Source organism: Lampetra fluviatilis, chromosome 27, assembly GCF_964198595.1.
Source record: "Lampetra fluviatilis chromosome 27, kcLamFluv1.1, whole genome shotgun sequence".
NCBI classification, from domain to species: Eukaryota; Metazoa; Chordata; class Hyperoartia; order Petromyzontiformes; family Petromyzontidae; genus Lampetra; species Lampetra fluviatilis.
Genome location: NC_136301.1, coordinates 3,522,158 through 3,549,491, shown reverse-complemented (window position 1 = coordinate 3,549,491; position 27,334 = coordinate 3,522,158). Strand labels below are relative to the sequence as shown.

At 51.5% G+C, this 27,334-nt stretch overlaps 1 protein-coding gene and 1 long non-coding RNA gene across 8 annotated transcripts in view; one reads left to right on the top strand and one right to left on the bottom strand.

Annotated features, from left to right (window-relative positions):
• The window catches only part of SYT7 (synaptotagmin 7), a 223,095-nt gene extending 214,351 nt beyond the window's left edge, over positions 1-8,744 (bottom strand). For 6 of the 7 annotated variants that reach the window (XM_078869077.1, XM_078869079.1, XM_078869084.1 and 3 more), the window contains exon 1: positions 7,465-7,660. In XM_078869077.1, coding sequence (XP_078725203.1) covers positions 7,465-7,492 — 28 coding nt within the window. In that variant the 5' untranslated portion in view covers positions 7,493-7,660. Of the gene's footprint in view, positions 1-7,464; positions 7,661-8,725 lie in introns of those variants that run through there. The other variant, XM_078869078.1, reaches the window with a different exon arrangement.
• Positions 1-27,334, top strand: part of LOC144942307 (uncharacterized) — a 549,184-nt gene that overhangs the window by 359,040 nt on the left and 162,810 nt on the right. The gene's annotated exons all lie outside the window — the stretch shown is intronic.

Genomic DNA, 27,334 nt, shown 5'->3' with positions numbered 1-27,334 from the left:
ACTATACACTACACTATACACTACACTACTATACACTACACACTGGGTTCTATGGAGGCACTACACTATACACTACACTACTATACACTACTATACACTACACTATACACTACACTATACACTACACTACTATACACTACACACTGGGTTCTATGGAGGCCCGTAGTTAAGTGATTAGTCATTATCAGGGGTTCTACTCTACACTATACACTACTATACACTATCTTCTTGGTTCTTTCGGTAAAGTCACGTAGAAGGGAAGTAATACAATAATAAAAATAAAACATTATAAAATAATTCTCACGACGTTTCGGCTACAACGCAAGCAGCCGTCTTCAGGTGAAGAATGAGACACTGCCAAGCTTGGAGCTTATATATAAGCTGGGTTGGAGGTGGAAGAAGAGCGCCTTAACAAAAGAATGTGCATATCAAGAGGAATTTAGCATATTCATGGGAAATGCGTAGGAGGTGGGCGGGGGGGGGGTTTCAAAGTCATATTATGCCCATGCATTATGCAGGATCAGCAGCATCAAAGGGAGGGGGTAGGGGGTAGCATTAACAAAGGGAGGGCATGTTAATAGTATGTAGAAGCAATGAAACATGTGAATGGGAGAGCGGTAGGAGGAGACCCGCAGCAGAGCAAGTAATGCATTCCCTGTGGAGAACACAAGATACACAGTCAATGCCAGTCAGTGGACTGCGGTCTGAAAGTCACCGTAAACGTGAACAACAATCAGTTAAGATCCGAAGTGGTTTATTACGTCCTTCCAATGATTGCTGAGCCAGAATCCATCTTCTCGGTTGAAATTGTCTCTGTGTTTGTATATGTGGATCGCCTCATGAACGAATCTCTCATGGTAGCCAGATGGCTTGCAGAGAACCTCTGTCTTGGAGAAGTCAATGTCATGTGAGCCCACTGAGTTGTAACAGTGATCTGCCACGGCTGAGGTGTTTGTCCTACCGTGTTTCAGGTCAGATGTATGTTCACGGATGCGGTCCGAGACATGTCGTTTGGTTTCTCCAATGTAACTGCTACCACAGAGGCAACTTAGTTTGTAGACGCCAGGGTACTGTATGTCTGGAACCACGTCTTTTACAGACGGGACCAGATCACGGATTTTATGTACTTTGTTGAATCGGACCTGAATCTTGTGTTTAATCAGGATTTTGGAGATCTTTTTTGTGACCCCAGCAATGTAGGGTAAGGTGATGGTCTTGAAAGGCTCCTCAACAGGATCCTTCTTAATGGTTGTAGAAAGTTCCATTCCAGGTGAAGTATGTATTGGTTAAGCAGTGTCTCACCAGGGGGGGTACCCCAGTATTCAGTCCTTGATGAACCAAGTCTTCAATGATTGCGATGGTGTCAGGTACAGGAACTTTAGTGAATAAGGAAACCACATCAAAACTGACAAGCAGGTCGTCTGGGGACAGGGAAATCCCCTTGATTGTCGATACCAGGTCAGTAGAGTTTAGTACTGCAGAGGTGGTTTTTCCCCTCTTTGATGCTGCTGATCCTGCATAATGCATGGGCATAATATGACTTTGAAACCCCCCCCGCCCACCTCCTACGCATTTCCCATGAATATGCTAAATTCCTCTTGATATGCACATTCTTTTGTTAAGGCGCTCTTCTTCCACCTCCAACCCAGCTTATATATAAGCTCCAAGCTTGGCAGTGTCTCATTCTTCACCTGAAGACGGCTGCTTGCGTTGTAGCCGAAACGTCGTGAGAATTATTTTATTATGTTTTATTTTTATTATTTTATTACTTCCCTTCTACGTGACTTTACCGAAAGAACCAAGAAGATGAATCCCTGCAGTCACGAAAGCTTTAAATCGATACTATACACTACACTATGTACTACACTACACACTACTATACACTATACTACTATACACTACACTATACTACTATACACTACACTATACACTGTACTACACACTACACGTTGGGCTTAATGGAGGCCCGTCGTTAAGTGATTAGTCGGTAAGAGGGGTGGTCGTTAAGAGGGGTTCTACTCTATAGGCACTTAGGGGGTATGTGATTGCACGCGGACACTCGCAATATGCCTCGTCTGGCGAACCCACAGACAGCCCGACCCCGACGAAACCCGACATCACGAAACTTTAACCCGCGCTGAATCCGCGACGCATTCGGATCGCGACCTGAAGACTCCGTTTGCCTTTTTGTTTTTTATGTCTCCGCGATGAGCCCCAACAGAACGCGATCGCCACGGCGCCGGTGTGGTGCCATCGTCGGCGCACGAGAGGTGCCTCCAATCGCTCACTCAGCGGCGCTGGCAGTCGGCCGGTCGCTCGCGATTGGAAACGCACCAGCAAGCCTCGGCGATTCCACGCAAACGTGTGGAATGAATCTTGACTTGAAGCTTTCGTGACTGCAGGAATTAATATGCTTTGGGTCTTGCGGTAAAGTCACGTAGATAGGTTCAAATTAATAAAAAATTATATTTATAAAATAAACAATAAAAACTATGACGTTTCGATCGCAACACAAGCGATTGTCATCAGGAGGACATACGTGTTGTGATCGTTAAGAGGGGTTCTCCTGTACCGAGCCGACGCGTCGTTGTGAAATCGCGATGTCGTCACCTTATGACGGCTACTGGGTGCACTTGACGGTGGTGGCGTCGACTATTGGAGAGTTTATCATGAAAATCGCGCTTCGCGTTGTGCCAATAAAACGACGCACGCACCACCGGCACTCGGTCGTGTGAAGATGCTGGAAGATTTACAACCCAATATGGTGAGTTGTTCTTCTTGTTTCTGCTTTGACCAAAGCATTCACCGTGGCTAAAGCATCCACCGTGGCCAAATATCCCCCGTGGCCAAATATCCACCGTGGCCAAATATCCACCGTGGCCAAATATCCACCGGGGCCAAATATCCACCGTGGCCAAATATCCACCGTGGCCAAAGCATCCACCGTGGCCAAATATCCACCGTGGCCAAATATCCACCGTGGCCAAATATCCACCGTGGCCAAATATCCACCGTGGCCAAATATCCACCGTGGCCAAAGCATCCACCGTGGCCAAATATCCACCGTGGCCAAAATATCCGACCATGTCCGTCCGGTGCTCGCCGGAGCCGCATTGGCTTCCGATTTTGCCGAGCGCCATCCGCGTTATGAGGTCGCACCCGTTACACACACACAAAGTGCTCGCCACAAATGAACCGCAATATCTCGCTGAACTCGTCAAGGAGCATAAACCGTGCACGCGAACTCCGGGCATCATTGCAGCCAGCGGGCAAAGACGGTCACCGCAGCGGCCGTCTGGAACGTTCTTCGTCCTTCCGACATCAGCAATACCACCGGGAGCGATGATGTGCTTTCGAATCTAAATTAAAAACTCATTTCTTTAGAGCCGCTTTTTGTGTTCAGTTTGCTGCCCCCCCCCCGCCCCCCGCACGGCCGATTAGCATGGTTGGCTACGTACGGTGCGAAAGAAGCTCAATATACGTACAACTCATCCCAGACTCGAACCCGATATCGTGACATCTCAGAAGCTAAAAGGCTCTTAGCCTTGCACGAGCGACAAACACCCACCCCTCCGTCGCGCATAAAACAGATGCTGCGATCAGCGCCGACATAACGACGTTAATTGGGCTGTCCTCCAACGCCCACCACCGCCGCCACTGTCCAGAATGAGAACATCTGTTGTTTATCCTGGAGGAATCCGATGAGCTACAAAGCGGCGGTCAAGTACGCTCCAAATAACTCCCACGACCCGCAAGACGCAGTTGGGGGGGGGAGGCCTTCATCCAGCAGTGGATTGACAAAATGGGTGGGGGGGGGGGGTTGGGGTTGTAAACCAGTGGGGTGACAAAGGCGGCCGGGCGTGGTGCTGGCCACCCACCTCTGTCGTGTTGCCGTGTCGGCCTTCACAGAGTGCTCGCGAACAGCACTTGCCCCAACAGTCTGTTGAGGCTATATATGAGGGGGGGGGGGGGGGGCCCTTTGCCTTTGCTCTACGTACAATGCAACAGAGTACTCTCGCTATGTTTGCAAGTGATTGGCGTGTATATGGTCTCACAAAGTTAATTGTAATTGGAACGGATGAATGTGTGACATTGATGCGATTTGAATTCATTCGGCGCACACGTGCACACGATCACGCTCAATTGCTTACATGCCCAAAGACAAAGATCCCCCGGGTAGCCTCGAGCAGACTGCTGGGGCAATTGCTGTTAGCGAGCACCTCCGAAGGCCGTCACGGCGCACGAGGGGGTGGGTGGCCAGCAACACACCCGACCGCCTTTGTATCCCCGGTAATCATTTGAGGCCGAGTCGCCATAGGGGAGGCCCGCGACTGGTTCAGATAATTGTCGCCGATGTTGGTGGCCAAGCAAAGAGACCGAACTCGGGTCGCCGGGTTCATCGCACCCCCGTTTCTCAGTTAAAAGGCTAAAGCGCAGCCCCCGCAATTCCCGGCTCCACGCCACTGCCGGCGGATGGCCCTCCGCTAGAGGCGTCTCTCACCTCGAGGGTCGTCATGTGGTGACTCCGCCTACTCTTCCACGCCGACCATGCGGACGTCTTGCAGGAGGTCTGGGTACCCCACACGTTACCACCCTAGCACACGCGACCCGACGGTCTAATTCGCTGCTGTGAACCACGCCGGGAGATGGAATCGAACCGGCAAACATCGAGGCTGCAAGTGCGCTGCGCTGCGATGCCGTCAATAACACTGCAGCAGTAGCAGCAGTGGCTGCAGCAGCAGTAGTAGCAGCAGCAGTAGCAGCAGGGGCTGCAGCAGCAGCAGTGGATGCAGCAGCGGCAGCAGTAGTGGCAGCAGCAGCAGGGGGAGCAGCAGTGGCTGCAGCAGCAGCAGGGGGAGCAACAGTGGCAGCAGCAGCGGCAGCAGCAGCAGGGGCAGCAGCAGCAGCAGGGGCAGCAGCAGCAGCAGGGGCAGCAGCAGCAGCAGGGGCAGCAGCAGCAGCAGGGGCAGCAGCGGCTGCAGCAGCAGCAGCAGCACCCTTCGTTTCCCAGCAGTTACGGAGCTGATCCGCGGGTAGATGTCGATCGTTCTTCGCATTCGCGTGCGTGCGGCATAAACCCGGTTCGTAACCGGTTTTTTGTGTTGCTGTTGCTCCAATGCGGTTACCGGTACAGTACACACATTACAATTAATGCACATCCACGCGCACATGCAGATATACAGATACACGCGCGTGCATTGTGCATATGCGCGCACACACACAGTCGCACAAAGGCAAAGGTTCCCCAGATAGCCTTTGCCAGACCGTTGGAGCAAGTGCTGTTAGCAATCGTCGACGAAGGCCGACACGGCAAACGAACACCGGCCGAGGGATGGATGGGGAGGGGAGGGGGTGACGATCAGAACCACGCCCGGCCGCCTTTGTCTCCCCAATGTTTACACACACACGCACACATCCGCCGAGTACACGTGCGCACACACACACCATTCATACACACGTCCGTCCACAACGGCGCAGTCACGAACTGCTCATCTGTACGGGCTGCCACTGTGATTATAAATGAGTGTGTGTGTGTACGGCACACGCGATGCATACAGCGAGTAGATATGCCTAGTATTCCATCATGTGTATGCTACATAGCAGCATAATGTACGTATGCACGTGTGGTATGCACGATTTGTGCGTGTGCGTGTGTGTGTGTACACACAACGCTAGATATTCTACGCATATTCTGGTTCGGCGTGATGCTCCTGCGTGCATCGGGTGGAGCGGTGGCGCAGTGGTTAGCAGCGTACTGCGTTCTGAAAACATCAGCGGCCAGTGATGTGTAGTTTAGCCAGCTGGCTAGCAGCAAATGACCAGCGTGGTGAAGTATGGTCAAACACCCCATCCCGCAAACACTCATGATCCAATGGTGTGTGGCGGGGATGGTACGCGTTCATCCAGCAGTGGATGGACGTATCGATGGACATTATTATTAAATAATTATACAGAGTAATAGTTGTGATATAGTGTAAGTGTGTACAGATTATATATAGTCTGTGTGTGTGTGCAAGACATCCTGTATAAATATATAATGCGTGCAAACAGCAGTCAGTGCCTATATATAGACCTGCAATTTACTGAGCTTGAGTGTGTGTGTGGTTTGTGTGGTGTGTGTGGGGTGTGTGGGGTGTGTGTGTGGTGTGTGTGTGGGGTGTGTGTGGTGTGGTGTGTGGTCTGGTGTGTGTGGTGTGTGGTGTGTGTGTGGTGTGTGTGTGTGTGTGGTGGGTGTGGTGTGTGTGTGTGTGTGTGTGTGTGGTGTGTGGTGTGTGGTGTGTGTGGTGTGTGTGTGTGTGGTGTGTGTGTGGTGTGTGTGTGGTGTGTGTGGTGTGTGTGGTGTGTGTGTGGGTATGGTGTGTGTGTGTGGTGTGTGGTGTGGTGTGTGTGGTGTGTGTGTGTGGTGTGTATGTGGTGTGTGTGTGGTGTGTGTGGTGTGTGTGTTGTGTGTGTGTGTGTGGTGTGTGTGTGGTGTGTGTGTGGTGTGTGTGTGTGGTGTGTGTGTGTGGTGTGTGTGTGGTGTGTGTGTGTGGTGTGTGTGTGGTGTGTGTGTGTGGAGTGTGTGTGGGTGTGTGGTGTGGTGTGTGTGTGGTGTGTGTGGCGTGGTTAGCGCACCGCTCTTGAGCTTCTCCCGAGTACAACCTCAGTAGTAGTAGTGGGGGGGGGGTATAAACATCAACCACCGGGAAGACAAAGGCGGCCGGGAGTGGTTTGCTGGACCACGCACACAAACACATGTCATAGGTGCTCGCTGACCGCACTTGCCCCAACAGTCTGCGAAGGCGATACGGGACATCTTTGTCCGATGTATATGACGTGTGGTGTGTGTGTGTGTGCATACACGGTACTAAACGCAATACACGATGCATATATAAAACATTTACAAATTAAACATTTGATTTACAATACGTTGCTTGTATCTGCTGATGTACTGTTCACAGTGTGCGATTGCACGCGCGTATATTATCCGATGCAATTTTGGGCCGAGTCTACCTAGGGGAGAGGGCGCGTGCACAATGATTGTACCGAACGCAACATAGTGCTCGCTCATAGCACTTGCCCCAACGACAGTCTGTACGTATGCCTACACGGGGCACCTTTGCCTTTGTGTGTGTGTCTGTGCAAACGTGCATTGTTTGTATGGATGTGCGTACGTGTGCGCGCGTGTGAATGTGCGCGCGTGGCTGTGTGCAAGTTGTACTGTGTATCTGTGTGTGTGTATCCGTGTGTATGTGTTTACACGTGTGCCTATGCTTAATAGGTGCCCCCGAGTCTGCGCAAGGCTGTACGAGGGGTGATCGTAGCGCACACGCGTATCCACGTACGTTCACTATGCGTGCCGACGTGTGCGTGTGTGTGTGTGCGTGTGTGTGTGCGTGTATCTGCGTACGTATCGTGCGAGTTCTTCCGTGTGCGGACGGCGAGGCGAGAGAGTGTCGGGGTCGTGCGTCTCCTTCTACTCACGGATTGCTCGCTCCTCCGAGGAAGGCATAATGTTTCTCTCTCTCTCTCGCTCTCTCCTTCCGCGACGCACTCCTCCTCCTCCCTGCCTCTCTCTCTCTCTCGCTGTGTGTCTCTCCTCGTCCTCCTCTCTGCTGAGTGTGAGGAGAGCGGACGGGAGCTGCTGTGAGGAGTACGGTATTAGGGGAGGCGCCCTCCCTCCCCATCACCACCGCTCCCCCCCTCTCTCACACACACCACACGCACACACCCACCTACCTATCAACCCACCAAGCTACCCAACCAACCACTCTCTCTCTCTCCCCCTCCTCCCTCCCTCTCTCTCTCTCCACTCCCCAATCTCTCTCATTTGCTCCTCCGTGTCCCCCTATCTCTCCCCTCTCTCTCCTCCCTTCACCTCTCCCCACTTCTCCCCCCCCCCCGCTCTATCACACGCGCACATAGATACAAAGACAAAGATCCCCCACCCCGCATAGCCTGCACGGACTATTGGGGCAAGTGCTGTTCGCGAGCACCCATGCCAGCCGGCCACGGCGCACGAGGCGGTGGGTGGCCAACACTACGCCCGGCCGCCTTTGTCTCCCCCAGTGCTGACGTTTAGACACCGCACCAGGTACTGATTTGAGGCTGAGTCGACCTAGGGGAGGCCCAGGACCGGATCACACAATCGCCACCGATGTTGGGCCGTGAGCTGGAATCGAACTCGAGTCGCCGGGTTCCGAGCTCATGACGTTAACCACTGCCCCACCGCTCCGCGTGTACACCCAAACGTGCACATTGATGCATGCACATACATACATATAAGACAAAGCTCCCCCGTATAGCCATACAGATTGTTGGGGCAAGTGCTGTTTGCGAGCACCTATTAAGGCCGGCACGGCACACGAGGGGGTGGGTGGCCAGCACCACTCCCGGCCGCCTTTGTCTCCCCAGTGGCGATGTTTACTGCACGCACAGTGATACGCAGGTACCCACAAACACGCACAGTACGCAAACACGCACAGTACACACACAGTACACACACACAGTACACACACAGTACACACTACACACAGTACACACACACAAAGTACACACGCGCATGCACACAGTACACGCGCACACAGTACACGCACGCACACACACAGCACACACACACAGCACACACACTACACAGCACACACACACACACACAGCACACACACACAGCACACACAGCACACACGCACACAGCACACGCACACACACACAGCACGCACACACAGCACACACGCACGCGCCATACCAATGAGCAGCGTGCGGAGGCTCCGCGTCTCATCCACAGGCGACTCACGCGCACCGCCCGCACCTGCGGTGGGTGAGCAGCGAGCGAGCGAGCGAGGACGGTGGTTTGCGAGCGCCTATTGACCAAACCACGAGGAGGAGGTGGTGGTGGTAGTGGTGGTGCTAGTGGTGAAACAGCCGTCACGATTTATCACACGTGCCCGGCCGCCTTTGTCTCCCCCCCCCTGCAACCGTCGTTGATGACCGCGTGCGTGACCGCGCGTGACCACGCGCGTGACCCCACGTGCGTGCGCGTGCGTGACACCACGTGCGTGACCGCGCGTGCGTGACACCACGTGCGTGACCGCGTGCGTGCGTGCGTGCACGCGCGCGACCACCAAACATCGATCGGGGCTGGAGGCTGCGCAGCCGTTACAGTTTAGGGCTGAGCGGACGTAGGGGTTGGCGGCACGCTGAGTCCCGGGTGCACATTGCCTCTGGGGATGTTTCTGGGTCGGCTGGGCGACGGTTCTCTCTGAGCGAGGGGTGGGGGCGGTGTGTGGGGTGTGTGTGTGTGGGGGGGAGTGTGTGGGGGGGAGTGTGGGGGGGGGGTGTGTGTGGGGGTGTGTGTGGGGGTGTGTGTGGGGGGGTGTGTGGGGGGGTGTGTGGGGGGGGGTGTGTGGGGGGGGGTGTGTGGGGGGGAGTGTGTGGGGGGGGTGTGTGTGGGGGTGTGTGTGGGGGGGGGGGTGTGGGGGGGAGTGTGTGGGGGGGAGTGTGTGGGGGGGGGTGTGTGTGGGGGTGTATGTGGGGGGGTGTGTGGGGGGGTGTGTGTGGGGGGGTGTGTGGGGGGGAGTGTGTGTGGGGGGGGGTGTGGGGGCGGTGTGGGGGGGGTGTGTGGGGCGGTGTGTGGGGTGGGGGTTAAGTACGGCGGTGAGAGAGCGGTGGCGCAGTGGTTAGCGCAGAGCTGGAGCAAGTGGCTCTTAACCTTTGCCGCAGACTTGCGCCGCTTTTGGTTTCGCGATCGTAAATATGTTCTTTTTTATAATGTGAATAAAGACGTCGGGTTTGATGAAACAAAGTAAATTTAGATTCAAAGCTTTCGCGACTGCAGGGATTCATATTGTTGTTTTTTTCGGTAAAGTCACGTAGAAGGGAAATAATAAAATAATATAAATATAAAACAATCAAATTCTCACGACGTTTCGATTGCAACACAAGCAATCATCATCAGGTGTGAAACCCACAGCAAGAAAATGTCTTGCTGATGATGATTGCTTGTGTTGCAATCGAAACATCGTGATAATTTTATTGTTTTATTTTTATTATTTCCCTTCTACGTGACTTTACCGAAAGAATCAATAATATGAAACTAAGTAAGTTGATTACACGTGTACCAGTGCTTGATTTGTGTTTTCGATCATTCTAAAAAAAATATTGCCTTGTCTCGCCCCCCCCCCCCCCAGAAAGGTCATCTTGCATCCCCAGGGGGTACGTGCCCCCCGAGTTAAGAAGAAGAAGAACCACTCTGGTCTAGACTCTCGATCCTAGAGGGGCGTTACAATCGCATGGGTTTTTGTTGTTGTTGCTTTACCAAGTACGTGTGTTAAAGAGAATAGACGGTTAAAACCGGTTTGCGTCACGTGTAGAAATATCCAGCAATTAAACATCGCAGTTCGCGTCTTTGTTCGTTTGTTGTACACGCGAGTTGCACTGAGAAACGAGGGGAGCTGAACTGTGTACGTTGACGTCACATGTCTGTGACGCGTCTGTGACGTATCTGTGACGTGCATGTGACGTATCTGTGCCGTGCCTGTGACGTATCTGTGACGTGTCTGTGACGTGTACTGGCTGGCCCACGCACCTCGATAGCAAGACGCTTCATGGCCCAACTTTCATCCGCCCCACCCAAACACGTCCTTTAAATGTGTTGGCTAATTAATGCGTTGACCTGGCAAATTGAACTCACTCCGACCACCTCCCCCCTCATTAGACGCGGTTCTGTCGATGCGTGCGCACCGTGGAAGTTCACCAAAGTCGGAATGGGATGGAGTTGTTGTTGTTGTTCTTCTTCTTCTAAATAAAAGTGAGCACACACGAGACGAGTGTGAAGGCGTTGCGGAATATAAATGGAGAAGGCGTCGCGGCGTGTGGGCGAACGATGCGAGAGCGTTTCCTGGACAGCACAGGGTGAGCAACTTGGAGGTTGGGAATAGGGAATAGGAGGCGGAGGTTGCTGGCGGTCGGGACGCGCGGAGTGCAGTGTGGGGGATGGGGCGAGCGACTTGGAGGTTGGGAATATGAGGAGGAGGTTGTTGGGGTGGTGATGGGTGGGATGGGTGGGACGCGCGGAGTGCAGTGTGGGGGATGGGGAAAGCGACTTGGAGGTTGGGAATATGAGGAGGAGGTTGTTGGGGTGGTGATGGGTGGGATGGGTGGGACACGTGGTGTGCAGGGTGGAGGATGGGGCGAGCGACTTGGAGGTTGGGAATGAGGATGAGGTTGTGGTGGTGGTGATGGGTGGGACGCGTGGTGTGATGGGTGGAGGATGGGGCGAGCGACTTGGAGGTTGGGAATGAGGATGAGGTTGTGGGGGTGGTGATGGGTGGGACGCGTGGTGTGATGGGTGGAGGATGGGGCGAGCGACTTGGAGGTTGGGTAATAGAAGGAGGAGGTTGTGGGGGTGATGGGTGGTGATGGGTGGGACGCGTGGTGTGCGCGATGGAGGATGAGGCGAGCGACTTGGAGGTTGGGAATGAGGAGGAGGTTGTGGTGGTGGTGGGATGGGTGGGACGCGCGGTGTGTGCGGTGGAGGCCATTGCCCCCGTCGCAGCACTACCGGGCGTGCTCTTTACAAATTCATGAGCGAGATGTGGTGCAGCATCGGCCCGGCGGCGATGTTCCGATGATGCGGGTGATGTTCCCACCGCTGTGTCTGCGAGGAGGAGGAGGATGAGGAGGAGGAGGGAGTGATCGTGGTCAGGGTGAACTGTTCGCCGGATGTCGTCGAACGCGTTCCGCCGTCTGCTTCCGCCGCGGACGTTCGAGACCCTGTGACGTCACTCGCATAGAGCCGGCCATTTTGTAACCGTCTTTTTTAAAACTTTGGTCAACAACGAGGGTTCGATCGCACAGCACAATGCATGTCGCTCAACTCGGGATCGCACACACGGCAGCAGGAATCATTGCCCCCCCACCCCGCATCAATGTCAAATCTTCATCCGTTCCAATTACAATTAACTTTGTGAGACCATATACACGCCAACCACTTGCAAATACACCACCCGTTGTGTGTAGCGAGAGGACTCTGTTGCATTGTACGTAGTGCAAAGACAAAGACCCCCCCCCCTCATATATAGCCTCAACAGACTGTTGGGGCAAGTGCTGTTCGCGAGCACTCTATGAAGGCCGACACGGCAACACGGCAGAGGTGGGTGGGTGGCCAGCACCACGCCCGGCCGTCTTTGTCACCCCTCTGGTTTACAAGCCCCCCCCCCCCCTGCCGATTGCAGCAAAAACTTGGCAGGACCCTCCTGAAAAGGGGGGTCTTGAGACTCGGCAAGGCTCTCCTATCGCTAAAACAAGAGCGATAGCCTCTGAACACTATTAAACTAGAAACTTATTTTTTATTTTACCAGGTAAGGTCCGCTGAGCTATGTAGTAGCTCTTTTTCAGAAGTGATCTATCACAAATGATGGCTCGGCGAAGTGGCTTCCCGTATGATCACCGCGTGACAATTTATAGTAATAACCGAAGACTCTAAACGCGCGACGTTGAGTCTAAATGTGGAGGGGAAAACCGGAGGACCCGGAGAAAAATCGACGCGACCACGGGCAGAGAGAGAGAGAGACACGCAAACTCCAAATATACAGCAGGCATCGTCAGGGTTGGGATGGAACCCACGACCTCCTGCACACCAGGCGAGGTAGTTAACATCTCCTAGCCACCGTGATGATGATGAGAGACAAAGACACGCAAACTCCAAATATACAGCAGGCATCGTCAGGGTTGGGATGGAACCCACGACCTCCTGCACACCAGGCGAGGTAGTTAACATCTCCTAGCCGCCGTGATTATGATGAGAGAGAGAGACACACAAACTCCAAATATACAGCAACAGGCATCGTCAGGGTCGGGATGGAACCCACGACTTCCTGTACACCAGGCGAGGTAGTTAACATCTCCTAGCCACCGTGATGATGATGAGAGACAAAGACACGCAAACTCCAAATATACAGCAGGCATCGTCAGGGTTGGGATGGAACCCACGACCTCCTGCACACCAGGCGATGTAGTTAACATCTCCTAGCCACCGTGATGATTATGATGAGAGAGAGAGACACGCAAACTCCAAATATACAGCAGCAGGCATCGTCAGGGTCGGGATGGAACCCACGACCACCTGTATACCAGGCGAGGTAGTTAACATCTCCTAGCCGCCGTGATGATGATGAGAGAGAGAGACACAAACTCCACATATACAGCAGCAGGCATCGTCAGGGTCGGGATGGAACACACGACCACCTGTATACCAGGCGAGGTAGTTAACATCTCCTCGCCACCGTGATGATGATGATGATGATGAGAGAGACACGCAAACTCCAAATATACAGCAGCAGGCATCGTCAGGGTCGGGATGGAACCCACGACCACCTGCATACCAGGCGAGGTAGTTAACATCTCTTCGCCACCGTGGTCAGCCATGATCTATCCACTGCTGGGCGAGTGCCTCCCCTTAAACCGTCTCGCAATGATGGCTTTATGTCCCCTTACGCCCGCGCTGATCTCAGTCGCTCCATCTCTTTTTTTTTACGATCAGTGGAAACAAGAAGATGCTCGGTGTAGTCGGCACTTTGCTTCGTTCGTCATTTCGTATTTTTTTTTTCTTTATGTAAACCCCCACCTCTCGCTCCGTCTCCGTTGCGGCCGTTTCTCAGCTACGAGGGAAGGCCCATTGCGCGAAACGTCGCCTTTGTTTTATTATAATCCACCTGCCCATAGCAATACAAGCGACGATTCAGAGCCACGGTGTCACTTGGCGAAGACGTCGGGCGTTGTTTCGTGATGGCTACGGTCGTGGGTCTGCTTCAGCCTATCGCCGGCACGACGTCGTTCATCTTGCGAGCAGCGACACGAGAGAGCGAGAGAGAGAGAGCCGCACGCAGCTGCATGCCTGCCAACGTGTAGGCAAATTAAACAATTAATTACGCTGATAAATAGATAGGTAAGTATCTATTTATCAGCGTAATTAACATTTTTTTGTTCCTGGGTACTAAGTGTTGTTTTTTTAATTGCTTATAGTTAAAAAGTATAGAAATGGGTATTATTCTCCTAAAAAACGTTGCTTTTGTGACCAGGGCTTTACGTGAAGGAAAGAAACACATGCACACGTTTTCTCATTGAAAACAGGTGAATTTCAAAATATCACTGTCCTGGTCACAAAAGCAACGTTTGTGGGGAATAATAGCCATTTTCTGTACTTTTGAGGCATAAGCAATCAAAACACAACACTTAGTACCCAGGAACAAAAACATTATGTTTTTGTTACACAGTGTTATTGCCCCGAGTTTGCCAGCTGACTTGCGTGTTGACATCACGTGGCAAACATCACGTGCTCAGTCCGCCCTTCGTTACGCTGGGCAAATATACACAAACACCATCATCATCATGATCACCACCATCATCATCATCACAACCATCATCATCACCACCATCATCATCACAACCATCATCATCATCACCACCATCATCACCACCATCATCATCATCACAACCATCATCATCATCACAACCACCATCATCATCACCACTACCATCCTAATCATCACCACCACCACCATCATCATCACCACCACCATCATCACCACCATCATCATCATCACAATCACCACCATCATCATCACAACCACCATCATCATCACAACCACCACCATCATCATCATCATCACCACTTCCTGTCTTCGCTCAGTCGCCGTTTAAACTAAACTAGAGCAAACGTGACCGGCTGACATGTGTACAATAATAAGAACAATAAACACATTTTTAAAAAGATAGCGTCAACAACTTGTAAGACTGCCGGCACCGTAGCACCGTATTCTCTCCTCGCTATCCTAGAGAGAGATCGGGGGGTGGGGTGAGAGGGAGGATCAGGAGGGGCTGGAGCCCGCGAAGACGTTCACACCGCGGAGTTGGGAGCGAGGCACGAATCATCTCGCGCGCGGCAGGAGCTGCTTGTGGGATTTGTTTTCACGCCGTGACCGGGGGGTGGCAGCGGGGGGAGAGATCGTGGGAGCTGCTTGTGGGATAGCTGGCCACGATGATAATTATACTACTACTTTTCGATTTAAAGCTTTCGTGACTGCAGGGATTCATCTTCTTGGTTCTTTCGGTAAAGTCACGTAGAATGGAAATAATAAAATAGTAAAAATAAAACATAATAAAATAATTATCTATCTTGTGAGAATAATTTTATTATGTTTTATTTTTATTATTTTATTATTTCCATTCTACGTGACTTTACCGAAAGAACCAAGAAGATATACTACTACTATTATTGTTGTTATTAGTATCACAAGTAATTGGATTGGGGAAATGTTTTAATTTATTTATTTAGAACTGCTTTTAGTGTTTAGTTTGTTGTCCTTTCACCCCGCACCTCCGAACGATGTGAAATTATCTTGATTTGAAGCTTTCGTGACTGCAGGAATCCATGCTCTTTGGTTCTTTCGGTAAAGCCACGTGGGTAGAAAATGTATCAATCACGACGTTTCGACCGCAACCGCAAGCAGCCGTCTTCAGGTCGCTTGTGACCGTGAAGACGGTCGCTTGCGGTTGCGATCGAAACGTCGTGATCTCTAAATTTTCTATCTTCGTGACTTTACTGAAAGAATCAAAAAGGATGTGAAATATGTTCAACAAACGTGCGTACGAGACACCACGCCCGACCACCTTTGTCTCCCCTAGTGGCAACGTTTACGCACCGCACCAAGTACTCATTTGAGGCCGAGTCCACCTGCGGGAGGCCCATGACCGGCTCAGATATTTGTCACTCGTCTTGGTGGCCGTGAGATGGAAAGAAACACGCGTCACCTGGTTCGTAGCGCGGTGCGCTAACCACTGCGCCACCGCTCCCCCCTCCCACCCCACCCTACACGCGCGTCACATCATCGCCGACGAGTACACAAATTTGGCAGCGTCCAAATCGCCCCTTCACCAAACGTCATAAACATATGAACCGGAGCGCTGCCGTCCGTTCAGGGTGAGGATGTCATTTGTCAACAGCGATGGGGAGGGAGGGAGGGGTGGTGATGGGAGAGGCGAGCGGAGAGAGTGCGGGGAGAGGTGATAGGGCAGATGGATAATGCGTGGGTGGGATGCGACGGGATGGGTGGATGGAAGTGGCTGCTGCTGCTGATGATGGTTTAGGTGGTGGTAGGAGCTTGCGCTACGGAGTCGGCCACCCGGGTTCGATTCCCAGCTCACGGTCACCACCGGTGAGGAGGTTCTTAACCGGTCCTGGGTCTCCCCTAGGTAAACTCGGCCTCGGATGAGTGGCTGGTGTGTAAACATTGCCACTGGTGAGACAAACTCGGAAACGTACGTGGCGTGGCGCTGGCCCACCCCACACCTACACAGCCGGTGGCCACTGGGCCGAGAACCATCGACTCGCCGCGTCCGGCAGGCCGATTTTCATCGCCCGTGGCTGCCGCCTGAGGATGGTGTCGAACCCGGACTCTCAGCGGTACCGGCTCGAGCACATCTGACCTGCGTGTGTGCGTGTGTGTGTGCGTGTGTGTGTGTTTGTGTGTGTGTTTGTGTGCGGAGCGCCGGGTGGCTAAAGCGCAGCAAGTTGGCACAGTAGGGGGCACAGGTGGTGCATCAGCCAGTCATCTCGGTCATCTCGGTCAGTCGACCCGTGGCACCTGCTGGGTCTGCCCCGTGACCTCCTGTTAGCGGGCGTTCGACACTTCACGTGGTAGCCTCAAGGTGCACATGGCCTGGCACAAGCGTCGTGGTGACGTCACCGCCACTTAGTGGCGAATGGCGGTTGTTGTTGTTGTTGTTGTGTGCGTGCGTGTTGTGGGGAGCGGTGCACTAACCACTCCCCACTCACTCACTGACCAGCACCACGCCCGGCCGCCTTTGTCTCCTGAGTGGCGACGTTGTTTTTGTTTCGTTCTACGCACCGCTCCGCGTACTCGTTTAGAGGCCGAGTCGGAGGGGAGCTGGAAGGGGGGGGGGGCTGGAGGGGAGGGGGGGGGCTGGAGGGGGGGCTGGAGGGGGGGGCTGAGCTGGTGGGGGCTGGGGGGCTGGAGGGGGGGCTGAGCTGGTGGGAGGGGGGCTGGTGGGGGCTGGGGGGCTGGAGGAGGGGCTGAGATGGTGGGGGGTTGGATGGGCGGGAGCTGGTGGCTGGGGGGCTGGAGGGGAGGGGGCTGGGGGGGGCTGGGGGGGGCACCCACCCACCCACCCCATCGTGCAGGCGACCTTCCGCGTTGTTTATAAACAAAAGGACCGACACCCAAGAACAGCGCTGTCGGCGGACTACAAGCCGGGGAAACCAGTCCGTCGAGTGAGCCTCGGTATTGTTCGCGTAAACTACTTACGCGTTTGTGTGTGTGTGTGTTTAGCCAAATACTGACCCGTGCACTCACTCACTCACCTACTCACTCATCCACTCGCCTATTTACTCATCCACTCACCTACTGACCCATCCACTCGCCCACTCACCCATCCACTCGCCCACTCACCCATCCACTCGCCCACTCACCCATCCACTCGCTCACTCATCCACTCGCCTACTCACCCACCCACTCGCCCACTGACTCACCCATCCACTCGCTCACTCATCCACTCGCCCACTCACCCACCTACTCGCCCACTGACCCACCCACTCGCCCACTCACCCATCCACTCGCCCACTCACCCCCCACCGCTCCCCCACCGCTCCCCCCCCCCGCTCCCCCCCCCCCCGCTCACCACCCTCACCCCCACCGCTCCCCCCTGCTCCCCCCACCGCTCCCCCCCGCTACCCCCACCCTTCCCCCACTCCCCCCGCTCACCACCCTCACCCCCACCATGCCCCAGCCCCCTCTGGTCCCGCTATCTCACGGCAGAGGCAGGACGACTGCCCTCCTCCTCCACCCCTCCCTCACACGCGGCACGCGCTCGCACGCCTTCTGCTCGCAGCACGCCTCCTCCTCCTCCTCCACCCCACGCGTCGATTCGCGCCTCCGCTGTCGAATGTCCCTGCCACCTCGGACAGAGAAACCGCTTTAGGCGGCCACTCGACACGGGCCGAGCCGATGTCTCACGCAAGGAGGTCGGGACACCGGCAGTGTGGAACCCTCGGGGGCAGAACAGCTCCGACAACGCCGAAAGGCGTGGGACATTCGCCTCTTGGCGTCGTCCTCTGGTCCAACGCCGGGAGTGAGACGAGGCTCTAAGGCGGCGCTCCCCAACATGTTTGGCACCCAGGGAGTCGGTTTCGTGGAAGACAATTTTTTCACGGACCGGGGATGGGGTGGGGAGGGGGGTCATCATTGGGTCTTTCCCCCTTTTCAAAGAAGCTCTCCGGCGACGTTTGTTTGTTTTACTCAGGTTGGCTACTAGGGGCTAGCAGCTCGTGGGCTCAGCAACACTGTGACACTGAGACGAGTGCGCAGTGCGGGGAAGAGGCGCGGATGGAAGTTGTGAATAATAAAACAATGGGGGCGGGTTCCACGCGCTGACTCACCGCTCACCACTATGCGGTGTGTAGAGTGTGTACACACACGGACTCACCGCTCACCACTATGCGGTGTGTAGAGTGTGTACACACACGGACTCACCGCTCACCACTATGCGGTGTGTAGAGTGTGTACACACACGGACTCACCGCTCACCACTATGCGGTGTGTAGAGTGTGTACACACACGGACTCACCGCTCACCACTATGCGGTGTGTAGAGTGTGTACACACACGGACTCACCGCGATCACCTCCTGCTGCTGTGCGGCCCGGTTCCTAACAGGCCACGGACCGATACCGGAGCTGAACATACAAACTTCACTCACTCACTCTCTGCAGAACAGGGGCTCAACATACAAACTCCACTCCACTCACTCTCTGTAGAACAGGGGCTCAACATGCAAACTCCACTCACTCACTCACTCTGCAGAACAGGAGCTGAACATACAAACTCCACTCCACTCACTCTCTGCAGAACAGGGGCTCAACATACAAACTCCACTCCACTCACTCTCTGTAGAACAGGGGCTCAACATGCAAACTCCACTCACTCACTCACTCTGCAGAACAGGAGCTGAACATACAAACTCCACTCCACTCACTCTCTGTAGAACAGGGGCTGAACGTACACACTCCACTCCACTCTTCCCCACCCTCCCTCCCCACCCAGCCCCTCTCCACCCTCCTCTCCCCACCCAGCCCCACCCTCCCCACCCAACCCCTCCCTGCACGACGGACGGACACAATAATCCCCTGTGGGCTGGTGTAACCAGGAGGTTGTTACCAGTATAAGTCCTTTTATTGCGTATATGTATATCTCTATATATACCGAAATATATGAAATACATGACAGCGGAGGCAAGGATTAGTCTGCAGACCTGCCATCGCTTGACTAAGTTCCGCCAAAGCGGAATAACCAGTTGGCCTCAACTCAATCGCCTTTAATCGCTGAGCACACTTGCACATTGTGTTCGTCCGATGTACCGTGGCCTATAACCCTGCGATGTTCGCTTCTAAAGCAAATTTGCTTCAGCCCCTGAAAAGCGACTCGAGCGAGGCATCCCTGCGACTGACCCCCCCAAACAAAACGTCTGGCGTCCGCGTGGCACGCGGCGGAAGCACGAAACAAAGCGGAGACGTCATCTCGGTCCCTCCATCAGTCGCGCGGCCTTCTGGGTTTGATTCATCGCAGCAGCAGAAGCAGCAAAATCTCTGGACAGGTTTCGACATTCAATGTCTCATCAGCAGGTGTACCGGCCCAGTGTGTTTGGTTGTTGTTGATGTTGTTGTTGTTTTTTCACAAGTAGTACTAATCACATACCTGCATTTCCCATAAATATGCTAAATTCCTCTTGATATGCAAATTATTTTGGCAAAGCGCCCTTCCCCCCTTCCAACCCAGATTAAATATACGCTCCAAGCATGGTGCTGTTTCATTCAGACGCTGTCTCCCCGACAGACCTGGTCTTCACCTGAGGACGGCTGCTTGCGTTGTGACCGAAACGTCGTGAGAATTATTTTATTATGTTTTATTTTAATTATTTTATTACTTCCCTTCCACGTGACTTTACCGAAAGAACCAAGAAGATGTTGTTGTTGTTGTTGCTACTTGTCTTTAAACAATGCGTCTGAAAAATATGCGCATGACGGGAGGCCGTGGGGCAGTTGGATCGTGAAATAAAACACCTTGACACATACGGTGAAACAAATAGATGAACAGCTATCCGCTTGTCCGTGTTGTTTATAACATTGTTCACAACTCACTTGATGCAGCAAATCTGGCTGTGACGGTCCCACATGATGACGGAGACTTGTGTTGCCTCCGAAACGTCGTGATTTTTTTTATTTTACTTTCATTAATTTTAATGTTTTACCTACGTGACTTTACCGAAAAAACCTAAGAATATTGTTCACAACAACGCCAATGATTACACTATGCAACACAATTTTTGTTCCTGGGTACTAGGTGTTATGTTTTACTTGCTTATGCTTAAAAAGTGTAGAAAATGGCTATTATTCCCCAACAAACGTTGCTTTTGTGACCAGGACTTTACAGGAAGGAATGACACAAATGCACACCACGTTTTCTCATTGAAAATAGGTACATTTCAAAATATCAATGTTCTGGTCACAAAAGCAAAGTTTACGATCAACAAAAGCCATTTTCTGTACTTGTGAGGCATACGCAATTAGGAAATAATACTACCCAGGAACTATATTTGTTTTTGTGACACAGTATTATTTTGCGTACCACTGCAGTAGGTGTGTAGGCTGTGTCTATGTGCGTACACTGTGTCTGTGTGTGTGACCACATTTGAATAACTTTATTGCCAGCCGGGCACAAGTGATGCATAATAGAGGTTTTTTTGGGGGTTAGATTGCGTAAATATAAATGTGTCGTTAAACCCGCCACCACCCGACACAGCCAATTAGTAAGGTTTGTCACGTAAACAAAACGTGCCAATTCGTTACCAGCTCAGCTGGTTTACAATTCGAGTACGACGTTTCGCCAGCAATTGCAACTAGCATCATCAGGCGGACGGACAGTGCGGGATTATCCCAGTAGGAAAAGTATCTACACATGTCCTGCACTTTCAAGGGCCCCGCGCTAAATGCTTTCAAGCTATCAATTTCGGTTGAGTGATTCTGCACTCGCTCTATTACTATAGTACTATACCGCCTTCAATTTTTATGAACGACTGGGTGTTTAAGGTTAGCGATTTGTCGTAATATCCGGCTGTATAGCAAATGAAAAAAATACGATAACTTTACTACGCAAGTTAAACATTTACGTGTTGTAATATTTACTTGTTATTTTTAAATTTTAGGGCCCCTTTATAACATCATGCTACAGGTCCCGCACTCGCTTCATCCGGCATTGGTTGGATAGTATTGGTCGCGCAAGTCTACGCGCTCAAAGGGCACAGGTGAATTAGGGCTGCGTTTTTCTTTACCGCAGTGCCTTACGATGATTATAATCTGGAGATTACGGTCAACCTGCATGCTTCGTGTTTGCTTGGAAACCCGTCACTAAACCACATCCTTAAAGCACGGGGCGTTCCATCTCCGGAGGTTTGCCAGGTGAGATAGTTTAAATGTCAACGTATATATGTCGCACTCAGACAAATCCCTTACGATAGAATATCTCGCGACGCAGCCCCACGACTTCGCACAGCTGCAGTGTTGTAAACGTGAATGATGATCAGTTTAGCACGTGGGCTTTCGCGATCACGTAAACAGAACGTGGCCAATTCGTCACTAGTACAGCACGCCGGTGTGTTGGAGATCCAAGCCACAACATTGAAGATGTTGTAAATGTTGTGGCTTGGCTCATTGCAAATGTTGTGGCTTGGCTCTCTAACACACAACCGGTGGTGCTGTACTCGTGACGAATTGGCACGTTTTGTTCACGTGGCAACCCTTACCGGTTGGCTGTGTCGGCTGGTGGCGGGTTTAACAACACATTAATATATTTACGCGATCTAACTCCCCCAAAAAAGCACTCTAATATGGATGAATGATAACAAAAAAATGTACATCTTACATGGGCACAAACGATTGCGCCCATACAAGATTATTATTTTTTGCGTACGAACGCACTGTGCGTGCCTATCAGCAGAAAGCTACTGCTGCTGCTGTTTCACAGACAGGGCGTGCACGATTCTCTCAGCAGGTGGCGATGCTGCTGCTTCTCTGTGTGATCCCAATTGAGCAATTGATCGTATTGGCGGTACACCTGCGGTGCGCGGTATATTAAAAAAAATTAACCCGTAAAAACAAAGTTTTTTACTCTAAATCCTTTATATGCGTGGCGGCTAGAGTCCTCTCGTCCTCTGGCTTGAGATGGCTGCCACCTATGGGTCAGATGATTGTCTGCCAGCATTAAGCAATTGGTAATTAAATATTTAATTTGTTTTTCCTAAAAAGTGTAAAATTTTGGGAATTTTTTTTCACGAACATTAATTGTCTCGCACAACGAGTCTGTGTGGAAAATGTCAGCTCGATTGGATCACGGGAAGTGGGTTAAAAAACGACCGAAAGATTTGCACGGTCGTAAGCAAGCAAGCAAGCAAGCGAACTTAATATAAAGGATTTAAAAAAAAAAAAGATTTTCGCAAGAATTAATTACTTTCCCGGGATTCGCAACCCCCGGTCAGAAAAAAAAACATCTTGCGGCGGCGGTGGTGGTGGTGCATCAAAGTCAGTTCTCGTGATGTCGTGGAAGCAGTTGGAAGAAGAATGTCAACTGTTTTCGCTGTGGTGGTCCCCACCTGATGAAGGACGCTTGTGTTGCGCCCGAAACGTCGTGATTTAATTTCACTTTTTTATTTTTTATTGTATTATTACTTTCACCTACGTGACTTTACCGAAAGAACCAAAGAGTAAATTTCGATTTAAAGCTTTCGTGACTGCAGGGATTCATCTTCTTGGTTCTTTCGGTAAAGTCACGTAGAAGGGAAATAATAAAATAATAAAAATAATAAAATAATAAAAATAAAACATAATAAAATAATTCTCACGACGTTTCAGCCACAACGCAAGCAGCCGTCTTCAGGTTGAAGAACAGGTCTGTCGGAAAGACAGCGTCTGAATGAAACACCACCAGGCTTGGCAGCGTTATTATGTTAAATTTGTATTATTTTATTATTTCCCTTCTACGTGACTTTACCGAAAGAACCAAGAAGATGACACCCTCTCACTGTCGGCATCTTCAGATCACCTTTCATCCTCCACGCGGGCTGCTGTTGCCGCTGCCGCCGTGGGCTGTCCATCCGCCACTCTCCGAGCTCTCGGATTTCCACATTTTGTTCAAAAAAACAAAATTAACCGGCCCGATTTGTCAATTTCCGCCCGATCGTCGTGTGACTTCCCGGCACTGCTTCGTGTCAGCCCTTCTCCCTGTCGGTGGCCAGTGAAGCATCTAATTAAACGTAATTTACCGTTTTGACGGACAGCTGGGCTCGTGGTGACCCCCACCATCGCCTTGTCTCACCCCCGGGCCCGGCTCTGTCATGCGTGGTAGTGGCGGCGGCCTTCCGATGATTTACTTTACCCTGGCGATGTAATAATAATAATAATGATATATTTTTGGGGGAGGGTATTTTTTTCCCCCCTCGTAAAATTTGTATTACGAATGTGCTGTCGATGCCATCCATCCATGGTCGTGAGGCGAAGACTGCATTTGGAACTCACACAGAAAACTACGTCGCCACCCACCCACCACCGCGTTAGGGAATGATACGGTCCGTGGAAGTGGACTTTACGGAGCAACCATTGAAATCCTCTCACGCAACCACCCCACTGGCGCACTCACTCATCCAATCATCCACTCATCCACCTACACGCCTGCTTACTCATTCGCTCACTCACTCATCCAATCACCCACTCATGCACATACACGCCTGCTTACTCATTCGCTCACTCACTCATTAAATCACCCACTCATGCATATACACACCTGCTTACTCATTCGCTCACTCACTCATCCAATCACCCACTCATGCACATACACGCCTGCTTACTCATTCGCTCACTCACTCATCCAATCATCCACTCATTCACCTACACGCCTGCTTACTCATTCGCTCACTCACTCATTCAATCATCCACTCATTCACCTACACGCCTGCTTACTCATTCGCTCACTCACTCATCCAATCACCCACTCATTCACCTACACGCCTGCTTACTCATTGGCTCACTCACTCATCCAATCATCCACTCATCCACCTACACGCCTGTTTACTCATTGGCTCACTCACTCATCCAATCATCCACTCATCCACCTACACGCCTGCTTACTCATTGGCTCACTCACTCATCCAATCACGCACTCATGCACCTACACGCCTGTTTACTCATTGGCTCACTCACTCATCCAATCACCCACTCATGCACCTACACGCCTGCTTACTCATTCGCTCACTCACTCACTCATCCAATCACCCACTCATGCACCTACACGCCTGCTTACTCATTCGCTCACTCACTCATCCAATCACCCACTCATTCACCTACACGCCTGCTTACTCATTCGCTCACTCACTCATCCAATCACCCACTCATTCACCTACACGTCTGCTTACTCATTCGCTCACTCACTCATTAAATCACCCACTCATGCATATACACACCTGCTTACTCATTCGCTCACTCACTCATCCAATCACCCACTCATGCACCTACACGCCTGCTTACTCATTCGCTCACTCACTCACTCACTCATCCAATCACCCACTCATGCACCTACACGCCTGCTTACTCATTCGCTCACTCACTCATCCAATCACCCACTCATTCACCTACACGCCTGCTTACTCATTCGCTCACTCACTCATCCAATCACCCACTCATTCACCTACACGCCTGCTTACTCATTCGCTCACTCACTCATTAAATCACCCACTCATGCATATACACACCTGCTTACTCAATCGCTCACTCACTCATCCAATCATCCACTCATTCACCTACACGCCTGCTTGCTCATTGGCTCACTCACTCATCCAATCACCCACTCATGCACCTACACGCCTGCTTACTCATTCGCTCACTCACTCATCCAATCACCCACTCATTCACCTACACGCCTGCTTACTCATTCGCTCACTCACTCATCCAATCACCCACTCATTCACCTACACGCCTGCTTACTCATTCGCTCACTCACTCATTAAATCACCCACTCATGCATATACACACCTGCTTACTCAATCGCTCACTCACTCATCCAATCATCCACTCATTCACCTACACGCCTGCTTACTCATTGGCTCACTCACTCATCCAATCACCCACTCATGCACATACACGCCTGCTTACTCATTCGCTCACTCACTCATCCAATCACCCACTCATTCACCTACACGCCTGCTTACTCATTCGCTCACTCACTCATTAAATCACCCACTCATGCATATACACACCTGCTTACTCATTCGCTCACTCACTCATCCAATCACCCACTCATGCACCTACACACCTGCTTACTCAATCGCTCACTCACTCATCCAATCATCCACTCATTCACCTACACGCCTGCTTACTCATTGGCTCACTCACTCATCCAATCACCCACTCATGCACCTACACGCCTGCTTACTCATTCGCTCACTCACTCATCCAATCACCCACTCATTCACCTACACGCCTGCTTACTCATTCGCTCACTCACTCATTAAATCACCCACTCATGCATATACACACCTGCTTACTCATTCGCTCACTCACTCATCCAATCACCCACTCATGCATATACACACCTGCTTACTCAATCGCTCACTCACTCATCCAATCATCCACTCATTCACCTACACGCCTGCTTACTCATTCGCTCACTCACTCATCCAATCACCCACTCATGCATATACACACCTGCTTACTCAATCGCTCACTCACTCATCCAATCATCCACTCATGCATATACACACCTGCTTACTCAATCGCTCACTCACTCATCCAATCATCCACTCATTCACCTACACGCCTGCTTACTCATTCGCTCACTCACTCATCCAATCACCCACTCATTCACCTACACGCCTGCTTACTCATTCGCTCACTCACTCATCCAATCACCCACTCATGCATATACACACCTGCTTACTCAATCGCTCACTCACTCATCCAATCATCCACTCATGCACCTACACGCCTGCTTACTCATTCTCTCACTCACTCATCCAATCACCCACTCATTCACCTACACGCCTGCTTACTCATTCGCTCACTCACTCATCCAATCACCCACTCATGCACATACACGCCTGCTTACTCATTCTCTCACTCACTCATCCAATCATCCACTCATTCACCTACACGCCTGCTTACTCATTCGCTCACTCACTCATCCAATCGCCCACTCATCCACCTACACGCCTGCTTACTCATTCGCTCACTCACTCGGAAGAATGAGTAGACGAGTAAATATTAAAGTATTATTGCTACACATTTCAGCAGCCATCGCACGGCCTCTATGGGGGTGCATACTTTCAGTCGAACCCTGCATCAGTTTTGACATACAGTGCCTCATCAGCAGAGTCAGCCTTGCCCGAATCGATGCTGGAGAATTGCCATATGTTCAAAGGCAAGGAGGACCCCCTCTGTTAGATGCAGTCTATGAGCCAGAGCAGAACATATGAACACGGATAAGAGTAGATCTTACCCTTTCTGGCAATGAAACAGAAGGTGTTAAGATGTTGAAACATCAAATAGAAAATATTTTGCAAGGAATCCGAGTACTGCACGTACTTGTGGTGAACATGCAAACACAACATGCTGCGATAATTATATATATGGCATTGCCTTTGGAACTGATTGGCCTGCACGAGAGACAGCAGCCTTCTTTATGGGGCTGCCCATAAATGACGTCACGCCATTTTGGACGATTTTAACCCCCCCCCCCTTCGTCACACGGCGTCACAAAAGTCAGACCCCACTCAAATATGACGACACAAAGCTCTGCCACCCCCCCCCCCAAATAAAACATGCTTCAAATCGCTTTAAACTATTGTCATTGTAGTGCGTATTTAATGTGGCGCTGCACTCTGATGTTGTAGGAGAAAACATTTATTAAAAAGTCTATTTATTAAGTAGAACGTGTTGTCTCTATTTATTTAAAGTTGCGCATTTTGATGTGACGTCACATTTCTCAACCCCCCCCCCTCCCCCTCGTCACACATCGTCACAAATGTCTGACCCCCCCCCCCCCCCATAGGTGCGTGACGTCATTTATGGACGGCCCCTATTGCCAGAGAACGCCAAAAGGCAATTCACTATCAGGGCATTTATAGCTAGGGGTGAGCAGCTACAACATGGGACCTTTCGTTTGTCAGTATCAAAGTAGGAAAAATAATATTTTTTTCTTTTCTTTTTTTCATACTTTGATACTGGCAAACAGAAGAAAAAA